The sequence below is a fragment of the Hipposideros armiger genome, unplaced genomic scaffold, assembly GCF_001890085.2.
Source record: "Hipposideros armiger isolate ML-2016 unplaced genomic scaffold, ASM189008v1 scaffold_1170, whole genome shotgun sequence".
In the NCBI taxonomy this organism is placed as follows: Eukaryota; Metazoa; Chordata; class Mammalia; order Chiroptera; family Hipposideridae; genus Hipposideros; species Hipposideros armiger.
In genome coordinates, this window is record NW_017732520.1 from 170080 (window position 1) to 194425 (window position 24346).

General features: G+C 32.3%; 1 protein-coding gene across 4 annotated transcripts in view; it reads left to right on the forward strand.

The window, feature by feature from the left end:
• LRRK2 (leucine rich repeat kinase 2) overlaps positions 1-24346 on the forward strand; it is a 127214-nt gene that overhangs the window by 51966 nt on the left and 50902 nt on the right. For all 4 annotated transcript variants that reach the window (XM_019632761.1, XM_019632760.1, XM_019632759.1 and 1 more), the window contains 12 exons: positions 661-919; positions 4221-4409; positions 8855-8973; positions 9410-9479; positions 9978-10195; positions 12523-12773; positions 13064-13212; positions 16182-16275; positions 18626-18812; positions 19945-20126; positions 22330-22559; positions 22983-23110. In XM_019632761.1, coding sequence (XP_019488306.1) covers positions 661-919; positions 4221-4409; positions 8855-8973; positions 9410-9479; positions 9978-10195; positions 12523-12773; positions 13064-13212; positions 16182-16275; positions 18626-18812; positions 19945-20126; positions 22330-22559; positions 22983-23110 — 2076 coding nt within the window. The remainder of the gene's footprint in view (positions 1-660; positions 920-4220; positions 4410-8854; positions 8974-9409; positions 9480-9977; positions 10196-12522; positions 12774-13063; positions 13213-16181; positions 16276-18625; positions 18813-19944; positions 20127-22329; positions 22560-22982; positions 23111-24346) is intronic.

A 24346-nucleotide genomic window follows, 5' to 3' on the forward strand; every position in this document is an offset into this window, starting at 1 on the left:
GTGCTGTGTTACAGGTTGCTCATCCTCCTCTCTGCTCACTATGGTCACTCTAGTTTTTGTAGCACCCAGTAAGCTAAACCACCTTGGGCACATGCTCTGAAAATATAATATTCAGGGGAAGGTAGAAGACTGAGAGATACGACATTTCTTTGCGGTAATTCAGGTCCTCGTCCTGAGGAGTTCAGAAAAACGAAAAACTAATGACTGTCCTTTGCATGTGGCATTAATGAACATTATAATATTTATGTTCTATTGTACAAATGAAGGCAGGGCAGTAAGGACTGTTAAGGTACTAGTTTACCAGATGTCTTCCAATGAGCAACCAGAAGCCCTGAAAGTACAAGCAATATGTGTAATTAATTGGTGGAGCGTCAGGTCTCCTGACTTCAAGGTTACGAGCTTTTCTCCTTATCATTTTGCCTTTTTCATTGACGCTCATGTGGCCGCTTATTTGATTTATGCTACTCTGATATGTGTGGTGCCAATCTTATTTTATTTTCTTAATCTGTTTCAAGGATGAGTTTTGCCTTACCTTATTTTATTTTGTTTCTATCTAAAGTTAAGAGTGTAGAGAAAAATTGCACCAAGTTCAATTTACCTATCTCCCCAAAGGAAGAAATGTAGGGTTTTGAGAAGCTTCTCTGTTTTTTTCTTTAATAGGTATGTGAGAAAGCGAGCAGTCCCAAATTGGTGGAACTATTACTGAATAGTGGCTCCCGTGAACAAGATGTGCGGAAAGCACTGACAATAAGCATTGGGAAAGGCGACAGCCAAACCATTAGTTTGCTCTTAAGGAGGCTTGCCCTGGATCTGGCCAATAACAGCATTTGCCTTGGAGGATTTTGTATCGGAAAAATTGAACCTTCGTGGCTTGTTCCTTTATTTCCTGATAAGACATCTAATTCAAGAAAAGAAACAAGTAAGTATTAAAAGGAAGATTTGGTACAAGTCATACTTTTTGTAGTACTTTTTAAAGTCACTAATCTTTTGGTTAGTTTTCATTCCAGTTTGTTGCAATTTAAGCCAAAAATATTGTAAGGGTTTGGATATCTTTTTTTTTTTTTTGTCATGAAATGCTTGAAAGTGATATTATATTTAAGTGCTTTGTTACCAAGCAAATACATATTTATAAAGATAGATCAAGACAGTTGGATCATTCTAAGGGGTTACATTTCCTTTTTGTATACTTTACTTTTTATTATAAAAGTAATTCATGCTCATTTAAAAAACATGAATCCAGTCATAAGGAAAAAATATATAACAATAACTTATTTTATCATTTATAGGTAATAAATGTAGATTTTTCCCTAGACTTTGTATATGTTTACATATACATATGCATTGACATGTGTGTGCAGAAACGTATATACAAAATAAATATACTTTTATTTTCAAGTTAATGTACTGTTAGTTTGCAACCTTGGGAGCTTCTCTGGTGAAATCTGAAACTGGTCCCCGTACATAAAGGGAAGGAGAGACTGAAGAAAGAGGCAGAACACTGCCGATCAGCAGGTATCAGGTTTATTAAGCAAGGGAACTTCCATATGAGGCTTGCCTTGGGCAATCACAAGATGAACGTATCTCCACATCTACCCGCCAGAATCTTAAAAGTTTCTATAGAAGCCTGAACTGGGTTCAGTCACATATTCAGTCCACATGGTCTCAACAACACCTTCCTATCTCAAGGCTACGTCCTTGGAACTGCTCCCACTGTGGGAATGATGAGCAGAATGTACAGTCCAAGGACAAGGGAGTGCGTGAGGAGCCTCCGAGTTCCCAGGTCCAGCTCATGGGTCAACCGGCAGTCATGCCCTTTCAATGACCTCCTCCAACCTGTACTTTGTATTTCAATTAATGATGTCTTCTCCTTACATTTTCAAATTAATATAGATTTTGTGTATATTAAGTAATGATGACAAGTTATTATCAACCTTGGTTAACATTTCTGTCTTTTTAGCTCTCCTTTACTCTCACTAAATGTGTTCTTAAAGCTTGAGCTCCTAGCTTACCCTCTGTTACCTTACTCTCACGCCCACTTCTTTCCCCACAGTGATCATCCTCCATGAGTCTTCATCGTAAGGGCTTTCTTGTTAATAAGATGTTTACTTTTCTACCATTTTCCTGATACACTCACCTGACAAAACCCCATTCTTGGTCAGTCCAACAGTCTGCTTTGTTTTTCTTCTTCACTGAGATAGCTGTATGCTGCTAAAGTATCCATCCATGAGTATTGGCGATTCTGCATATTCAGTGTCTCCAACCTTCTGGTGGAAAAGATCCCGTTGGGATGAATTTCCCTTAGTTGCTTAAATGCTTCATATACCAGGGGTGCCAAAAAAATGTGTACTCATGATTTGTATTCATTTTTTTGTTATCATTACATATTATTACAATTTTAATACAGTCTTTTCCTAAAATGTGTAGACATTTTTTTGGCACCCTCTGTACTTTTACTTTCAGACTTTTCCCAGTGCCACTCTCTCTACCTAACTTCCTTACCTTCTCTCTTCATTTGGATGTTTCTTCATTCCTTCTGCCTCAGCACCATATCACTTTTTACAAGAAAACACATCTGCCCCCATGAAGTCTGGGTGGAAGTTTCTTCTACATGCCCCTGTAATACTTTATTTCTTACTTGTACTAGCACTTATCACATTATATAATTGTATTTGTCCTATTTATAATCTACCTTTTGGTAGGTTGTATTCATCATGAAGTCAATGTCAATTTTGTCCATTGTTGTAATCTCAATGTCTATGCTAGTGTTTTGCACAGAGTGGGTACTTATTAACCCTACCAGACCTGAGGCCCTGAACCTAACTGTCCCCTATACCTGGGCTCCTGAGCATTAAAGAGAAAAAAACAACATGATATAGAAAAATGTTAGTTACATGCAAACAAGTGGTTAGAATAAGATGGAACTTGGAGACATTGTAGAAAATAGGAGTGCTTTTCCATGCACACAACACAGATATGATTAGATAAGATATGATTAGAAATTACTGAAAAATCGGTACAGCGGTCTTAAATATTTATAATATTGGAAAATAATTTGGTTGGTAAATTATGTTGATAAGCATATATGGAAACAGGCACCTCAAATGTTATTGATATGAATTTAAATTGTCCTCTTTTGAGGGTAATTTGGCAATATCCATTAAAATTTTAAATGAACATACATATTTTTTTAATCCAGCAATATACTAATAGGAATCTATGATGCAGAGCTCTCAATGTGCATAAAAAGTATGTACAAGGGTACACATTAAAATATTTGTAATAGTAAAAATTTAGGAAAAAATCAAAGTGTTCCTCAGAAGGAACTATTCAAATTAATCATGATGCATTCATGCAGTGGAATGCTTTACAATCATTGAGGGGGAGAAAAGTCTAGGAAATCCAAATGTTCAGATATGGAATGTTTTATTAAGAGCAAAAAGGTACAGAATAGTGTTTTTAGTATACTAATGTTGTTGAACACACAATTGGGATATTGTGTTCATAAATGTTTGAATATGAAAAGAACATGCCAGGAAAAAAATCCAGAAATGGGCTCCCTGGTTGCCCCTGGGGACTTTGGAAACTAATGAAACGTCATCAGATCCTGTGTTTCATCATTTCAACTAGTCTCATACCAATAACCTGCTTACTTTAATCTTTGATGTCTGACATATATATAAAGTCTATCTATCTATCTATCTATCTATATCTATATATATATATATATAAAATCTCTCTATATATATGTATATAAAGTCTACATATATATCTATATCTATATCTATCTATCTATATATATATATATATATATATGACTTCATTTAATCTTTTCTATAACCCTATGCTATGTGCATTGTCATCTTCACTTTCCAAGTGAGGATACTGACACTCAGGGAGCTCACATAAGTTGCAAGTGGCATTACTATGATTTGAACACAGGTCTGTCTGGCTTCAAAGCCCAGGTCCTTTTTTGGGTTAGTTTCATATATATTCAGGGTTTTTTTTAATCTACACCAAATCTTTGTATAAATTTTTATGACTTTTTGAAAATTAAAATTTACTATCAAATATGCAATATCACAATAGTAAAGTGACTTTGGAAATAAGAAGGAATAATTATCTAGAAATATGAGGATATATAAGGAACTTTGGTATGATATATGTTTATGTTTGTTTAACTATTGATTTCTAAGTTGCTGGTATATCTTTTTTACTTTTAGATATAGGATCCACCTTAGCGAGATTGGTACTCAGGTGTCAGATGAGAAGTGCTACAGAAGAAGGAGCAGCCTCAGGGAGCGATGGGAATTTTTCTGAAGAAGTAATTGATAAATTCGATGAATGGACTTTCATTCCTGAGTCTTACGTGGACAGTGTATTTGCTCAAAGTGATGACGTAGATAGTGAAGGTATTTATTATATATATATATATATATATAAAAATAGTTTTCTTTATATTTTAAAACTCTTACACACTGACATTGAATAATAGGAATTGAGACAAAAATCTGATTTAATTCATTTGGAAAAACTTGAGGGAAAATGTGTTCACTGTTGGAAATAGTTAATGCTTACTAACACCAGTTAAGGCAATGCCTGTCAAGAAAATGTATCTCTGCTCTTATAAGTATATAATATAATACTGCCTGTAATTGGTGAATGGTGACTATTGTAGTCAAAACACGGACTCAAACTGGAATTGGATTCCATATTCTGTCACTGACTATATCCTTTTGTGGCGTATGTAAGCCTCTCACCCTTATTAAAGGTAGTGTGGCTAACCTTCCAGGATTATTTATAGGAACTAGAGAAAATGTATGTAAACTGCCAAGGAGAGTGCTTGGCAAATAGAAAGTATTTAATAAAACATATATTTACCTTTATTAAAAGTAAAAGTAATATTAATATTTTAATAACTCACTTGAGATACCTTTAAAAAATTGAGATGACAATATATACAACGACAGTGATTTGGGCTGACATATTTAGTGCAATGCAGTTTGGTAAAAACGGTGTGAGGTGCTTTTTATTTGACATAGTATGATTAAAAACTTTGGGTGATAGAATAAAGGTATTTTGAGAGGGCAAAAAGTAAGTACTATTCCAAAATCCCATGTCTTAAGTTCAAGTATTTTTTAAAACCAACTTTATTGAGATTTAATTAATATAAAATAAAAAGCACCCAATTTAGGTATATATTTCCAGGGATGTTGAAAAATTTGCACATCCACGTAATCATCACCATTATCAAGTTATGCAATATTTTTATCATCCAAAAAAGTTCCTTTATGCCTCTTCACGAAAAATCCCCCACAACCTTGGCCTATGGCAACCAATGACCTGCTTTCTTTCCTTGTATATTAAATTAGTATTTCCTCAAGTTGCATATAAATGGAATCATACAGTATGTGCCCTTTTATGTCTGGCCATTTACCAAAGTGTTTGTACCATATTATGTTTCCGCCAGTAATATATGATAATTCTAGTTGCTCTAATCCTCGTCACACTACAACACTTGGTACTGTAAGTCAATTTAATTTTAGCTATTCTAATAAAGGCATAGTTCTAGCTCATTTTGGTAGCGTTTTTATTTCCCTGATGACCATTGATATTGAGAATATTTTCGTGTTCCTATTGGCTCTTCATGTATTTTCTTTGCAAAATATCCGTTCAAACCTTTTGCTAATTTAAACTGTGTTATTTTCTTATTATTTTATTATGAGTTCTTATATATTCTGGTAGAAGTCCTTTGCAGATATTTTCTCCCAGTATAGCTTGTCTTTTCATTTTATTGTTATTTTCAAAGAGAAGAGCTTTTGGAATTTTAATCAAGTGCAGCTTTCAGTTTCTTCTTTTATGGTTTGTGGTTTTTCTATTCTATTTAAGAAGTCTTTTTCTATCCCAAGTTTGTGAATATTTTCTTCTATGTTTCCTCATTGAAGTGTTAAAATCTTAGCTTTTACATTTATGTCTACAATCCATTTTAAATTAGTTTTTGTGTATGGTGTCAGCAAAGGATTGACATTTTTTTCTGTATAGTTATTCAGTTGTTTTAACATCATTTGTTGAAAATACTCTTATTGTTTCACTAAATTAATGGCATGTTTGTCCAATTTAATTAACCATATAGGTATGGTTCTAGTTCTTAATTCTGTGTTCTGTGCCATTGATTTGTATCTTTATTCTTATGCTACTGCCATACTATCTTGATTAGTTTAATAATTCTTATAGTCAGGTAGTGTAAGTCATTTGGTGGTGGTGTTTTTCAAAATTGTTCTCATTAAGCTAGGATCTTTGCATTTCCATATTTATTTTGAATCAGGTAATTTATTTTATGCTGGCATTTTTATTAGATTTAAATCTATATATACATTTAATGTAGAATTAATATATAAATACTATATTATTAATATTATACATATGTAATCAATATATAAATAATAATTTATATTAAATCTATAAATAAATTGGGGGGATTGATGTCTTAATAATGAGTCTTCTGACACATAAATGTGGTATATTTCTATTTATTTGTCATTTTACGTTTCTTACCAATGTTTTGTAATGCATGTTTTTTGATGCTATTGTAAATAGTATTGTATTTGAAAATGAATTTCATTGATTTCCTCTATTGTTTGTCCATTTTCCTTTCACTGATTTTTACTCTAATCTTTATTTCCTTTATTTTACATATTTTTATTTTATTTGGCTTTTCTTATTATAGATCCTTAATGTGAAAGCTTAGAACACTGATTTTCAGACCTTCCTTATTATGTAAACATTTAAGACCATTACAGATCCTTCTGACAACCACTTTAGCTGCATCCCACAATCAATGTTTATGTGTTCTGTTTATAATCAGTTTTGAAAATTTTCAAATTTCCTTTGTGATTTTTTGACTCAGGCTTTTTACAAGAATGTTGTTTATTTTCCAAATATTTTGGAGATTTTTCTCTTATTTGTTTCAAATTTAGCTTTATTGGGTCGGAGAACCTTACTTTGATGACTTCTACCCTTTTAAATTTATTGAGATGCTTTGTGGTGTACCAGATAGTCTATCTTGGTGAATATTCCATTACAACTTAAAAGAATATGTAGTCAGCTAATGTTGGTTCAAGTCTATTAGGTCAAATTGTTTGGTAGTGTTTTTCAGATCTTCTATATCATGACTGATTTTTCTTCCTACTTGATATATATGAGAAAGAAATGTTGAAATTGAAATTGTGAATTTGGAATTCTTTTAATTCTATCAGTTTATGCTTCATGCATTTCGAATCTTTATTATGTATGGGGTGCATAAACAACAAGGATTGTAATTTTTTTTTGATAATTTACCCCCTTTATATTGAGCCAAGTTTGCATTTAGTATCGTTTCCTTCCTCCTGCAGAACTCCGTTTTACATTTCTTATAGTGCATATCTGTGGGAAACCATTATGCAGACTACCGAAGTTCTTTTTCCCTGACTTTGCCCCAGAACTCCCAGTCAAGTTAGTCTCCATGAATGTAAATCTTCATCTCCCCATCTCAGGACAGTCATTGAGCTTAAATTCCTTCTTCCTGTACTTCTGGGCCTCAAATTGCCTCCAGGCAGCAAAGCAGAGTTATCACAAGGCTTACATAGTTTGTTTCCCTTCCTTCAGGCACAGTGCTGCACTGTCTGTTGCCCAATGTCTGAAACCAGTTTAAAATATTTTGTCTAACTTTCTAGTTGTTTGTGGGAGTTGGTTAAGGTTGGTGCCTGTTACACCATCATGGCTGAAAGAAGAATTAATCTTAAGTATTTTTAAATAAAAGAACACATTAGAAATGCGAATGTAAAAATAATTACAAAATGCAAATATTGCACGTATAAACAGTATGCTAATAAAACGTTCACAAATATATAAAGTAGGATAATTATGAAAATGTAATAATTATAAGATATGTAAATGTAGTTAAATTATGAAGTCTATTTTATTAAACTGCTTAAGCATAAAATAATCTAAATTTTATGATAAATTTTAATAATGAACCAAGTATGAAGTATTTGTATCAATTTTAAGATTTATATAGAATATTATAAAGTTGATTTTGGATATGTAAATTTTTATAATTTGTTTTGACGTAAAATTCTTTATGCTTCTAACATAAAGAGTGGTGGAATTTAATCTCATAATTTTTCAGTAATACCTCCACATTATGCATCATTAGTAATGTGATTTATTTATTGATTTTTATTTTTTTTTTAAAAGCTATAATTTTAAAAGTAGTTCTCATCTCTTTTCTCTCAAAACAATATTGCCAATTAAAGTCAATGTGTTTATTCAATGTCATTCCATAAATGAAACCATAAAATATGAAATTCAAATAGGATGTACTCAAGATTTCTGAATGTTAAATAATGTAAAGTGTGATTCCAATATTTAAAACAGGATTTGAAAATTTTCTAAGAAACATTCAGAGAAACAGAATAGGATAACATTGATCAGATTTGTGTATAAACTTTCTCTGACTCGTGAACATGCATGTATTTATTATAGTGTGTAAAATTATTTTTTTACTTGGCTCCTTCCTACTGTACTATGAACTCATATGAGGATGGATTATTTTTCCTGCTTCTCTTTATCCAGCACTTAGTGTCTCGTCTATGACAACTATTCAGTAAATATTTATGGATGAAGAAAAATTTAGCTGAATATTGAAAATGAAAAGCTAACATAGTTTGTTATTTTTATTTTCAAGACGTTGCAGCAGGAATTGGGCAATTTCCATTGATGAAAATGTGTTTAACCTTTTATAATTGAACTATCATACTAGTATCTTATGATTGAGTCCACGTTTCTTACTTGTCTTTATCTCATTATTTGAAAATAGGAAGTGAAGGCTCATTTCTTGTGAAAAAGAAATCAAATTCAATTAGTGTAGGAGAATTTTACAGAGATCCTGCCTTGCAGCGTTGCTCACCAAATTTGCAAAGACATTCCAGTTCATTGGTAAGTTAAATTGTGATTATGTTGTGTGTTTTGTTATTGACATTCTCTTGATGACTGAGATCATGTGCCAAAGTTAAGAGCTGTTGGTGCAGAAATTCCCTGATGTATGAAAACTTTATGTACAGAACACACGCGCGCGCACACACACACACACACACACACACACACTACTTTAAATTTACACTTGTAGATTTTGAGCATGTTTGGGACATATATGTATTAATTATACTTAAAAATGGTTTTTTATCCTTTTTTTTTTTTCTCAGAGCTTCATGTCTGTGGTGCCCAGACTAGGTCTCTGTTTAATGGATGGCTTATCCCATGAATGCTTTAGCTAGAAATCTTACAGTGATTCCTAAAGAAACCAGATAGGAAATGTTCTCTTTGTTCCAAAAAATGACAGTGATTTTAGTATAAATGTCTGTTTGTTTAATAGGGACCCATTTTTGATCATGAAGATTTACTGAAGCAAAAAAGAAAAATATTGTCCTCAGATGATTCTCTCAGTAAGTATTTGAAAGTACTCATAAGTAAATAGGTATTTTGAACAGAATACAGTATTTGTTAAATTTCTTCTGATTGCTCAAATTTTCTTGGTGCCAATTTCACCTTACATAACCTTCCAGTTATATTTACCTAATGATTCCACAGACTGTAGAAAACTGAAATACAATTATAGATTTGAAAATTTACCTTTTATGATGTTATATAGGACACTTTTATCTTTTATACTGTTTTTCTGAAGTATAAATGATACCCACATCAGTACCACTCATCATCCCTTACTCCAGAGCCTACTGTTTTTTTACACTACTAATACCACCTGATTAAATATATATTATTCACTGCCCACATTTGCCACTGGAATGCCAGTTCAATAGTTTGGTTTTCTATTGAATCTCCAGTGACTTGAAGAGAGTTTGATACTAGTAGGTGATCAATAAACATTTATCAAGTTAAATTACTTGCTTCTATGTCCATTGTTTGTTTGTTTTTGACAAAAGGGTCATCAAAACTTCCATCCCATATGAGACCTTCAGAGAGCATGTCTTCCCTGGCTTCTGAGAGAGAATATATTACATCATTAGACCTTTCAGCAAATGAACTCAAAGATATTGAAGCCCTAAGCAAGAAACGCTGTATCAGTGGTCACTTGGAGCATCTTGAAAAACTGGAGCTTCATCAGAATGCACTCACAAGCTTTCCACAACAACTATGTGAAGTAAATTTAATTTATCCTTATAACTCTCAGGGTATTTGAAGAGCTTTTGCATTTATATCTAACTTGCAGGGTTAAATCTTTAAAAAGAAGGTTCTCTTTTTGTGTCCTTGGGCAAGAATTCCTCCATTCTTCTGGTTTTCATACACATATCTTTGTGTGGTGTTCAGAAACACAGTTGAAGGCAGGCAATGGAAAAGGAGATCTGATTAAAAGGAATTCTAGGTTCTGGCCTGATGATACATGTTAAAGTCTATCAATTTTATATGTTCATTATACCTTCAACTATTTAATTCTAGTAAGACAATTTAAACTGTTTAAATCACGTAGACTAGAATTAGACCTGGCTTGGCAATATTGGCTCTGCTCAGCTACCAACTGTGTGATAAGTACTTGTGATTCTGACTGCTCTAAGCCTTCATTTCTTCATCTGCAAAATACAGAGGCTCTACTAAACTATGCCTAAAGCCTTTATTGAGTTTTAAAATTACATGTAACTTAAAAGCTGATTGTTTTCTCACACTTTCTATTTCATAAAAATTAAGGTGTAAAACTGCTGACAGGGTAGTCCTCTGAATATTGACTTTGTTCATCATTTTTATATACTATGGATCAGAAGTTATACTGGCAAATTAAAATGATCTTAATACAAATGTTTAAATTATTAAGTTGATTTCTTTGAACTGTAAAGTTTGATAAAGTATATACTTTTTTCTTAAAGTTAGTTTTGTTGCAAATAGATTTTCCCTTTTCTATTCTTTAAAATTTACCATAATTTTGAGACATTTTAGAAGCACCATTGCATGGTTTTTAAGTATATTTAAGTGGTTTTTTCCCCCTAAAGCTTGTATATGTGGAGAGAGAGAAGAAAGATAGGTGACCCTCACCGTCGGCCATGTCTGAAATGCGTCCTCTGTTTCTCCTCCTCCTCTTTGCCTGACTAAATTCTCCAAGTCACAAGATCTCATCTTAAATGTCACTTCCTTACTCTCTGCTTCCCTTCTTTTCCCCTAATTCCCTCAAGACGAGGTTGGTTACCCACCTGGTTTACACTTCCATGGCACCCAATGTTTCTCGCCCAACACTCATTCACTTACAAATTTTGATCTAAGGTGTATTGTCCTTACTAAGTGAACTCCTTGAGAACAGAAACTGTTTCAGGCTTGTTCATGTCTATCCCCAGCGCCTTGTAATGTCTGACACAATAGAGGCTCAATAGATGATTATTGAATTAATTTGTGAAGGAATTCATGACTAACACTTGGTAGACCTTCAATAAACACTTGTTAAAGAATAAGTAAATGAAAACTAGAATTCAGCCTAGCAAAAGCGAAGAGAATTTTAAGAGAGCATGGCAAGGTGAGATACATTAAGGCATTCAAAGACAACACCAGCTCAGAACTTTCTCTGAAGGAAATTTCACATCAACACCCTGAGATGGCACTTTTGTTTGCTCTTAACTATGTCTCTTTACAAAAAAAAAAAACAAAAAAAGATTTTCCTCCTGAAACCTTGGGAATAAATAATTTTAAACGTGTTCCTTCTGAATAATCTGGTAGGATCTGAAACAATGGCAGAAAGTTTAAAACAATTTCTAGAGCAAAGATTCATTAATAAGCCTTTATAATCACATCAAACTCTTTAGAATTGCATGTGAGGATAAATATATTGATATATACAGCAGAGCAGAGAGAAGTGATTGTTTTTGGTATTTAGCCCTTTGATAATAATTCATACCAAAGATTTAAAAAATGGCATATGTAAATGGAAGATTTGCTATTACCATAGCGAAATTAGAAATTGCTTAAAAATAGAAACTAGAGATTGGAAACAAAAAGTTTCATAAAAAGAAGGGGTTCTGAAATGATACATGTAATATATACAGTGATTACTTTTATGTTTAAATTTCATTCATATTAAAATGTAGAACAATTTGTAAAAGCTGGTATTAAAAATGCATTCTCAAGATTATGTTGTGCTGCTTATTCATTAACTCATTAGTGCATATATTTGTTGAGGCCTATTCTGCTTCCATTTTTACTTGTTGCAGGAATAATTTAGGAAAAAGCTGAAATAGCCTTGAAACCTTATTTTTGTGACCCTGCTTTTGACAGTCTATCTGCTATATTTTTCCTCATTTTACACATTTTATAGTAGAGATGGTTAGACCGGTCAGTATACTAAAGTTCTCTTGTGGATTGTGGTTTTACTTTTTTTTTTTTAAATTCTTAATGGCTCTAGTTACCAGAAGTATGGAAGGCAGAAATATTAGCTAAACTTAAGTTTCTCAGGTGGTTCATTTTAGAATTTTAAAATATTGTTTTTTTCAGATTCTGAGGTGTTTGACACATTTGGACTTGCACAGTAATAAATTTACATCATTTCCCTGCTATTTGTTGAAAATGAATTGTATTGCCAATCTTGATATCTCTCGAAATGACATCGGACCCTCAGTAGTTTTGGATCCTGTGGTGAAGTGTCCGACCTTGAAACAGCTCAACTTGTCATATAATCAGCTAACTTCTGTTCCCGAGAACCTTGGCGATGTGGTAGAGAAACTGGAACAGCTCATTTTAGAAGGGTAAGAAAGGGGCTCATTAAAGAGAAAAGGGTTGCCTTCCACTGAAGTTTCCTTAGGTTGACAAAGTATGCTGACATTATTTCTATAGTAGTGTGTTTTAAACAGCAGTGTGATAAAAGACTGAGGCAACTAATATTGCAGCTTCTATCAATTGACTTATATTTTCATAAATTTTAAAATTAATAAATCTGCTTTGATGCTATTCTTTGAAGGCAAATTGTTTTGATTTTTTTTTCTTAAAGCATATGCATTTATGCAATTTAATCTTCCTTTTTGTCTCTTATGACTAGAAATAAAATATCAGGAATATGCTCCCCCCTGAGCCTGAAGGAACTGAAGATTTTAAACCTTAGTAAAAACCACATTTCATCCCTGTCAGAGGAGTTTCTTGAGGCTTGTCCTAAGGTGGAGATTTTCAGTGCCAGAATGAATTTTCTTGGTAAGTGTTCTGTATGAGTCTTCTTACCAGTGCTTTTGAGTATTAAAGGATGAGTGACATAGGTGCACATTTTAGGTGGGAATTTATAAAGGTATTATTTCATTTAAATATTATACTGGAGTTTCAAACATAAAGTTAGCAGGTTGGTAATAAAAAGGAATGAGATTTGAAGCCATGAACACACAGAAGAAACTTAAATGCATATTGCTAAGTGAAAAAAAGCCCATCTGAAAAGCCTACATACCTGTACTATACGATTCCAGCAATAAGACATTCTAGAAAAGACAAAACTATGGGACAGTAAAACAAACAGTGTTTGGAAGGAGGAAGAGAGGGATGAATAGGTGAAGAATGGGGTTTTTAGAACAGTGAAACTGTTCTGTATGATATTGTAATGTGGATACATGTCATTATGCATTTATCAAGATCTATAGAAAGAGTGAACCCTGTTGTAAACTGTTAGTAACTTAGTTACTAATAATATATTAATACAATTTCATCAATTATAACAAATATTCCAAACTATGCAAGTTGTTCATAATAGGGAAAAAAAATGTGTGTTTGTTGGGTGGTGGTAGTGAGGTGATAAGTGATATATAGGAAAACTTTATTTTCCACTCAATTTTTCTATAAATATAAAGAGCTCAAAAAAGTCTACTTTTTAAATATTAAAAAATTTTAGTATTACAGTTTTTAAATTAAAAATAATTTTAGCAGGTTAGTATTGACACGAACCAAAATGACAATATCTTGGGCTACAAGTAGTCATTATGCAGTGGTCCCTTTTAGTCTACTAAACTAAAAATGCATATGACTGCTGGACTTGGTTAAAGCAGGAATATTGAGTTTCCTATTAAGGTTTCATCAGAAATTTTTGGATTATAATGACTATTTTTTTAAGAAACAAAAGTGAACATTTAACAGTTTTCAAATTAGTAATGTTAATGTGCATTGATTGAATTCTTGCTTTGTGCAAGATACTACAATAATACAAAATGGGATCATCACTTTTATTAAAAGTCATGGAATACCTCATGTGGAATACCCTTAGCATATGCGATAACAGGAGACTATGCTTATTTGTGGCCTATCTGAACATTCTAATATTAAGGGACAAAACAGCAATAAACAAGAACTCCCTGTATTTTATCTTCCTTATTGGAGGCCATGTTCACCTTGGCACCCATGGGAGTATTCTATATATGACTCAACAAAATAATTTTTAATGCTGTTTAATAGCAGAATGCAGTTTGACTACTTATTTTAAAATATTTTATTGTGTCAGAGCTATCAGAACCTAATAATGATAAAAGCCATGTTGACTTTCATAGTATTTTCCTTTTTTCTCCCTTCCTCTTACCCTCTCTTAATACTGATCATGTTCTTACCATGAGTCTGAAGCTGGGGATGGAGTGATTCACTCACTAGGGAGCAAAGCAAACCCAGTCTCTGTCCTTCAGGAACATGTAGTCCAGCAGACAGGCATTAAATAATGATGGCACAACTTAATGTAATTGTTTATAGTGCTATATGCGGTGAGGAAAATGCTGTGAGGGTACCTCAAGGGGGACCTGATGCAGACCGTGGAGGCAGGGGTATGTCTCTGTGTCCGTGACAGTTAAGTGAGATCTGGGGACAAGGAACATTCAAAGGACCCTGATGCTTCATTATGGTCAATATATCATCTTAGCTGAATCTCACGGAAAACTTGTAAGGTAGGACAGGTATGATCTCTGCTTAACTAATTGATGAAATTGAAGCCCTGAGGTTTTTGTGTGACATATTAGGAGCATAGAACCAATTAACTAGTTATTAAAACTTGAATACACCTAAGTTGAAAAATCTGTCTGCTTTTCACTACACAACTTTAACAGTTTTAGAAGGTCTTGTCTTTGGGAAGATGCCCTATAGAGGTGGTATTTGACTGGGACCACTAACCATTAAAAATAATCTCATGGGAAATGAAGTTTCAGTTCTCTGATTTTATAAGAATGTTTTCCATATAGCATCTGACCCTCAAGACTTGACTCGTAAGTGCAGAATCATTTCTACTGACTTATTTTGTCAAAAATATACCTTTTGGAAATGGGTGAGGTGTCATTGCATGTACCTTTGTGCTTCTCAGGAAGACGGCTTCTTTCAGTGTTATGGAATATTTTGACCCTTGAAGATTTCCTAGATAAAGCATAATCCATATTGTTAACCTTGAAAATGCAAAGAGATAATTTCTCAAACCACTTTTGTAGACCCATAGCTTTTAAGATTGCTAAAGAATCTCAGAGTTTATCTAGTCTAGCTACACTATTTTATAGATGAAAAAGCAGGCTGTATGATTGGCTTGGTTTCCAAAATTGTGTTCCATAGTATTTTATTCCTTGGAAGACCTCATACTGTATTTCCAGTTTGGAAATTCATAACATATACCAGAATATTGAAGACTCTGAGATATTTCACTTTATTTTAGCTAATGTTCCTCAGTCTCTTAAGATCACATAATCAAAGAATGTTTTTAAGTAACACCCATTATTATTCCATGGAACACTTTATGAGATAACACTATAAAAACTTGTTATCTTTATATTATACTGTGTATTAGTATTCAAAAGTGTTTTGTTATAGTTACCTAAGAGTAATTTGAATTAATCTATAATGTACTTCATATAATGATATCACACATGATTTGAAATGAATAATCTATCAATTTTTACTTTGTACAGATGTAGGACAGATGAATTTATATTTAGACATTTGTTTAGCTTTCAGATGAAAGGATTCTCATAAGTATGGTGTATTGTTTTAATATTTAATGGTAGTATTAAAGATGTTGCCTTATTTTAAATGTAGATTTTTTTTTTCAGTGTGAGAATAAAAACTAAATTAAGTGACAGGCCATTAGTAGCTGTTTTTGTAGAATCTGATGGAAATCTAGTTAACATGATTAAAATGTCCCTTATCTCATTTTATTTTAGCTGCTGTGCCCTGTTTGCCTTCTTCTGTGACAAGTGTAAAATTATCTCAAAACAGATTTACGTGTGTTCCAGAAGCGATTTTAAATCTTCCACAGTAAGTTTATTATTTTAATTTTAAAACCACGAGATGGAACAGAACCTTCAGAAACATGGTTTTGATGTAGTCATATAAATGGAATTGATTTCTAAACCTACCCAGCTTAATATTTTTAAATCTATGAATGTTTGACATTCACTAGACAAAAGACCCAAGTTATTACGTACTTGGAGTTTTAACTTTTACATTAATTTAGTGTGCTATTGTATAGAAACAATTTGAGATCATTGAATTGTTGCATTACTATAATCAAATGAGATTGCATGAGCTATTTAACTTTTAAAATTTCACTTGCTCTCAGAAGTTGATATGTTGTTAAGATATGATTAACTTTGCATTTATGCCTAAGCTATGTTTGAGTGACATTTTTGGTGAAGAGCAGGACAAGTTATATAGCCCCAGGTATTTGGGGATATTTTTGGTTAATTTTGGTGAAAGCAAAAGCTTCCTGTTAACTACAGATTTATGCATCAATAGATTTCAAATGTGTTGTCATCTTAAATACTATTCTAATTGTGTTGTACATTACAAACAGAATCCGTAAGTGTATATGTGCAAATATATATAGACAAATAATAGTTATAATCTAGATATAGAAGGTGTCAGACAAATATATAATAGTTAATTTAAATCCAGCTTTAGAATGTGTCAGACACCATTCTAACTGCTCAACAGTGGATTGTTTCTTTAATCTTCCTAATAATCCTATGAAATAGGCACTGTTATCTCCACTTTATAATGTGAACATTATTACATCAGATAAAGTGAGTAGCCCAAAGTCACAGTTCCTGAACACTGGTGATTTGACTTCTGACTCTCAACTCACACAGATAGGCACCTGCAGCCTACAGGTGGTCCTATATTTTAAACATAATATATTCCTGACAGTGTGTTTGGAAGTCAAGTATTTATGAAATTTGACTAGGAAATACATGCCATAAAGAAGGTTTCTTTTCAGGGAACCAAAAATATTTAGTCCCTAATTTTGCTATACCTTTAGACACTATCTTCAGGCATAGATTTCTAACATTTTATGTTTTTCTCTAAGTGTATTCTTTTGGTTCACAAATGAGCATGCAGTTGGCCAGTGTAAGTCCCCACTGAGGCGAAAAGGCACTACTGTCAAACAACCTGATGATTCTCAACTTTGTCTTCATTGCATTGTTTGTTAGACAGACATGTCATATCTCTAGCACAGTCAAATTAATTTTCTTGTTTTCATGCATTTTTATAAGATAACTAGGACAAAATCTAGTATCATTATGAAAATAGCAAAAATGTTGCTGTGCACACCTGAGTCTTTATCTCACAGGCCATACAGTTGTGTGAGCTTAGAATTAATTCATCATGCTTCAAATATACTGAATGACAGTGGTCAGTATATAGAAGTAAAAGTCCAGACGACCTTTTACATGCTTAAATATGTATATCACAGTCACTGACTGTCTTTATTCTTCCTACACACATACACTTCTATGTAACACGTGTTTTTCTGCTATTTTCTGCAAACTTTGGTTACCATGTTCTTGCATGAAAGCAACTGCTTGAGGAACTGCTGTATGCAAGGTATCATGTTCAATATTAACGAGATTTATCACACTGAGACAGGCTGGTAAAAGGGTGTGCCCAGGCATAATACACATTGTGGACCGGTGACGCAGATTTGCGTCTATACATTAAGGGGGAATGTTTCCAGAGGTATCACACCCTCAAGCACTACTAGGGTCTTTGGTGAGTATTTCCTGAAAATTTCAGTTCACAAAAATAGTTAGTGAATTTGTTATAAATTTTTAAAGAAACACAGTATAAAAATTGATTTCAATGGTTAAACCCTGGGAACATGCATTTAAATAATTTAAATGCCCTGCCCTCAATGTGTTAAGTAACTCTAGGACCCAACTTTTGAAGAATCTTCCCAGTAATGAGTGAAATTGAAAAGCTATATGGAGGGTACATATTTATAAATCTTGACTAGAAGGCAGGAATTTTAATGACGATTTTTGCATTTGTTAATTATGATTTCTCACGTATCATAAACATTTGTAAAACACTTGTTCTTTCTCTCATTCTGAAACTGACATTTTTATGTTTCTGAAGTAGGAAAATTAAGCCTCAATTTTGCTTTTAATGGTTCTTATTCATTTAAATGTTGTTCCTAGTGAAACAGGCCTTCTTTCTAGCCCATATATACCTATGTGTACACAAAAACACACATGCATACTTATATGTAAATAATGTTAGTTTTAAAGTTATGTCATTCTCATTGTGCTGGAAATTGCTGGTGATGTTATTTCTCATGTACTTTGGAAACACATGTGGTTTTTTTCTTGACATTGTATTATTATAGCTTGCGGTCCTTAGATATGAGCAACAATGATATTCAATATCTACCAAGTCCTGCACACTGGAAATCTTTGAACTTAAGGGAACTCCTGTTTAGTCATAATAAGATCAGCATCTTGGACTTGAGTGAAAAAGCATATGCATGGTCTAGAGTAGAGAAACTACATCTTTCTCATAATAAACTGAAAGAGGTAAGAGGCCATCTTTATTTGTTTAAAATGATAGCCAGTTTGAAAATAAGCTTTCATAGTTTGCATTATCACAAATTATCATTTTAAAATCTGTTATTTGATATTTTCAACTTCTTGAATAAGGTCTAATCCTACTCTGAGGTAAATGGGTATATTAACAATGTTTAATTTCCTTAAAAGATCATTATTTGTGCTCTATTTTTGAATTATAGGAATATATATATTTAATTCTGAACATGAATATGTAATGTTTTAAGTGTGTCATTTAGTCACAAATCTCTGATCTGCTAACAAACTCTCAGTTACTCTACATTTCTCAAGTTTTCGCCGGGTCATATATAGCTTGTGGTTCTCAGCGGACTTCCTTTCCTACATTCTGACGTTTCTGCATTCCTTCCCCATGCTACCGCTCACCCAAGTGGGCAAGCCTCCCATGCTTCGCTCTGTTTCCTGTGTTACAAATCTGAAATTGATTATCCATTCATCTCAGAAAAAAAATTTTTTTTTTCCAAGTTCAAGCCTGTTTATCAAAGCCAAAAAGAATTAAGTGTCTGAAACTATGAGGTTCAGAATAACTGACTGCTTTTTGGTACCTGATTTTTGCCAGCAAAGTAATATTTTTTATTAAAAAAGTAATTAATATTGCTTAAAATTTTGGAACAGAAAGAAAAACCAAACAAAACAATTAAGGTGCCACCTACAATATAAACATTTAGCTGTATTTTAAGAATATTAAGTTGTATATAAGTTTGTGATGACTAGATCTTTATAGTTTTACTGAAGAACATGGTGTGAGGGAATGGACTGAAGCCACAGATGGTTGGGCTTGGATAACTATGACAGACGTTACTGTCAATGTTGTAAAGAGATGACATATCTCTTCATGGGTTTTTAAAGATTACAAATAAGTAACATAGATTGTATTTGGGTAAGTCCTTTATACTTACATTTTTAAACATTTATAATGAAAACTGTGATAAGCCTTTGGAAGGTTTTAGAAGTCTTTTGAAAGGTTGTGCAAGTTGCTGATGGGATCTCTGGTCCTTTCTTGTTTCTTATCAGCATCTTGTTTCTTGGCAGCACATGTTTCTCCCTTCCCACCAACAGAATTTGCCCTTTTTATTTCATTAAGATTCCTCCTGAGATTGGCTGTCTTGAAAATCTGACATCTCTTGATGTTAGTTACAACTTGGAACTGAAATCCTTTCCTAATGAAATGGGGAAATTAAGCAAAATATGGGATCTTCCTTTGGATGAACTGCGTCTTAATTTTGATTTTAAACATATAGGATGTAAAGCCAAAGACATCATAAGGTTAGATAATTTTATTTCATTTGTTTTTATTAAGTTTGTTTTGGATTTTCTCTGCCTGTGATTTTGGGAAAAACATGTACTATTTAATGTTAATATACTTAATGTGTCATTTGACAGCTATTTAATGAATGGGTTTATATGCTGCCATTGGAGAGCTTTTCACTTTCTCCTGGCCAAGCTAATGTTGAGAGAATGGCTTCTTTTCCTTATGCTTTTCACTAGAAATGAACTCTAAAAGGAAATTTTACTATTTGGTCTCTTGTTACCAATTAAAATTTAAAGAAATATAGCACAGTATAATAACTCCTCAAGCTGAATTTCACATAGCAAATAGTTATCCTATATCTATTATATCTTAAAGCATTATATTTACTTAAGTAATATAAAATTACTAACTTCAATTTTGCCTATGTGGATGAATAACTACTCACCCTGATCATTTTTGGTGGTTTTGAAACCACCAAAACTTCCAGGTATTACTCCTGATCTTTATACTTTATTACCTTTTGATATCTTTGATAATGAACTTTATTTCACTCTTTGTTACCTTTTAAGCATGTTAACTTTATTGTTACCTACTCATAAAATAATTTATTTCCACTTTCAGAAAATTGCTCCTATCTATATTTATCTTAAGGTTTTAGTTAAATTGTCACCTCTCATTTTATCTTGACTATAATATCTACTAAGGCAGGGATGATGACTATGTTTATTCACTACCTAATTCTTGGAACAGAGCCAAGCATACAATTAATAATTGTTAAATTACCAGTGAGCTGTATTTACTTAGTTATCTTCTGCTTAATTTTTAAAAATTTACTTTTAGATTTTTGTCTCTTTTTATGAGGAAAGACTTCTGTCCTCCTGAACTTGATATAATTTGAAAATAGTTTGTCACCAGCTTTGCTACACATGACTACCCCTTATCCTACATAATTATTTCCAATGATTTTCCCTCCTGAAACTGGACAAGATGTCCATATGAAAATTTGTTCAATTCTTACTAAACATTTAGCAGAGCTAGTTTTTAAGTATTATGCTATATTACCCAAGATATAACTAAACATTTTTAAATTTAACATTTTTATAAATTGGACAGAGACCTGTAGTAGTTTAGAAATTGTAGACATCATTAGCTTTTTTAAAGAATGACTTTTTTCAAAGAGCGATGAATTCTTAATAATTAATTGTCTTTAGATCATTCATTTTCTTGTTTATCAGTGATGAAAACGACTTAAGTTGTATGTGACAAAATGATTGATTTCAACAATATCAGGCACAGATTGATCTCTCAGATCTTATTTTCTAAAATGTCAAAGAAACCAAGAAAAGGTATTATTACGCCTTTTGTTCAGATCATCAGGGTTGTTGGACAGAGATAATTAGTCATGAGAATGGGTCAATCAATACTCCCTAAAATTCACTTATAATTTAATTTGCTTTAATTTTAAACTGTGGCAACATATTTTAACATAGTTAAAATATATCTTTCTATATCCATTATATTTCTGAGAACATTTAAAATCTATTAATTTAAAGGTGGTTTTGTTAGCCATCTACAGCCCTCCTAGTTAATTTCAATTATTTTACATTAAGATTACTAGGAATAGCAACATATTAACTACTGATATATTTATACGTAGTAATTTATAATGTAACCAGTGTATATGATATGTATGAATATATATATATATATATATATATATATATATGTACCGTACATGAATATATATGTACACACACACATATATACAGTACCCAGTATAATCTCACAATCAAGGTTTAGTATAACTGTATGCATATATCCTCTACTTTGGTTCTCTAGTATATGGGCTTTGTAAAATTTTATACTTTATAATTTTGTGGTTTTTGTTTGTGTTATTTAAAGAATCTGTGTGTGTGTATAAAACTCTAATTAGTATTGCAAACATATTTTCATATTTTGATTGTTTATGGTGATAGTGTGACATGTCAGTGTAGCTGATAATGCTACCAATTATGAACTATACTAACATCACTCATAAAATATATGCGTTAACAGTGCACTGAAAGACATATGCATTTACATTTATGAGCTATGCACTCTTTTGCATACTATATTTTAAAATGGTCTGATATTTAAAAGCAATGTATATGAATTCTCCTATATTTTAAGTATACTATTAAGCAGTTTGTTATTTTATTTTTGTCTTTCTAATACCAGGTTTCTTCAACAGCGGTTAAAAAAGGCCGTGCCCTATAACCGAATGAAACTTATGATTGTGGGAAATACTGGGAGTGGTAAAACCACCTTATTGCAGCAATTAATGAAAATCAAGAAATCAGAGCTTGGGGTGCAAAGTGCCACAGTTGGCATTGACGTGAAAGACTGGCCTATCCAAATAAGAGTCAAAAGGAAGAAAGACCTCATTCTAAATGTGTGGGATTTTGCAGGTGTTTATTTCTCTAGAATTTTAAAATCACAATCTTTTATTTAGAACAGAGATTTAAAACCTGAGTTTTAAGTTCTAATACTACACAGAGACCTAGCAGATCCTATGAAATTATTCCAAAGCCATTTACTTCTTCTCCAAGTTATACCCTTGCCACCAGAATGGAGAAGTATATGGAGGGAAATGTTGGAAACTAGTAGGTGCCAACTGCAGCTGAGTACTTGGTTGGTAGCTAACACTTTTGCTAAAAGTTGCCAATCCCTCATAAAAATCCAGTATAGTTTTCTAAACATGGTTGATTGTTTGTCTCTTTTTTGTATGCTAAATAATAGATAGTACTACTAAAAATTTGTTTTGAAAAAGGATGCTTGCCCTGCCTACTGTCTGGAAGGCTAAAAGAAAAAAGTGTCCAATCTTTATTTAGGTCGTGAGGAGTTCTACAGTACTCATCCCCACTTTATGACGCAGCGATCGCTGTACCTGGCTGTCTATGACCTCAGCAAAGGGCAAGCTGAAGTCGATGCCATGAAACCTTGGCTCTTCAATATAAAGGTGATCTGTTTTAACCTTTGGAAAATAGAAAATAATTCTCTTTTTTTTTTTGTATGTAAAGTAATTTATTTGGGGCAAAGAGTTGCATTAGCCTCTTCAAATAGTTTTTTAAAAGAAAGTTGACACACTAACATTTTGAGTTGGAAAATTTTCAGAGTAATTAACTTGTGATATGAAAATAGTGTGTTCCATATTGGTGAGTGTCACAGAAACCCTTGAAACCCTTTTTTTGTTTGTTTGTTTGGGTTTTTGGTTTTTTTGTTTTCTTTTTTCTTTATTTTTCCTTCTTTTTTGTTTTTTGTTTTTCAGGTTTTTTGAAATCCTTTTAAACCATAAAATTTGAAAATATATGTTAAACTAGTTTTGATCATATTATTTCTTAAATGGAAAAATGAACTTCCCAAATTTAAAATAAGCTATACTAAAAAAAAAAAAAAAGCAATCTATGTATCACCAGCTATGTCTTCAGTGGCAATTTAGTATAAAGTCTTTCAGATCTTACATTTTTAAATAGCACCAGATTAAAATATTTAAAAAAAATTTTTTTTGTAAATTGAAGTATAGTTGATAGTATTCTGTTTTATTTGGAATTTCTTTTTGCTATTTTCCACTTTGTCTCTTGCTGTCATGCTCTTAGCTATTTCTTACAAGCTTGTTTTGTAATTTTAGTAATTTTTAAAACTTTTCTGTGTTTTGACTTTATTATAACTAGCCAAAGTGAGCAAATATTACAATGGCAGTAATACGTCAGTCGTTTTTTTTTTTTTTCCATTGTAGACTCCAAATAGAATGACTTTAAAATGAATTCAGGAGATGAAATTTTCAGATAAGGAAGAGAAACGATAAAGCATATTATGACACTTTGAAATAATTTGTGTGGTTATTAAATGCTCATTTTATTTAGTAGTCCAAAGTGCACTTAGTAACTCATTTTAAATCATAAAAAAATATGTTCCTATTGTTATATAAGCCACGCAAAAAGTGATAATTGAATGAAGTAATAATTGAATGAAGAAGGGGCATAGACCTGATTTTTAAAAATTTCTTAAGGTTATGTATTTTTTCTTTGGTTTAATGAAGGAAAGAGAATTATTATTTTCTATTTGAAGTCTTATTTTTTTAAATATTTTTATTGGGGAATTTGGGGGATGGGAACAGTGCTAGGGAATTGAGGGAAGGGGAACAGACAAGTTGCTGTCGTTTTGTTCTTCAGTCTAGTTGTGGAGGATGTTGCTT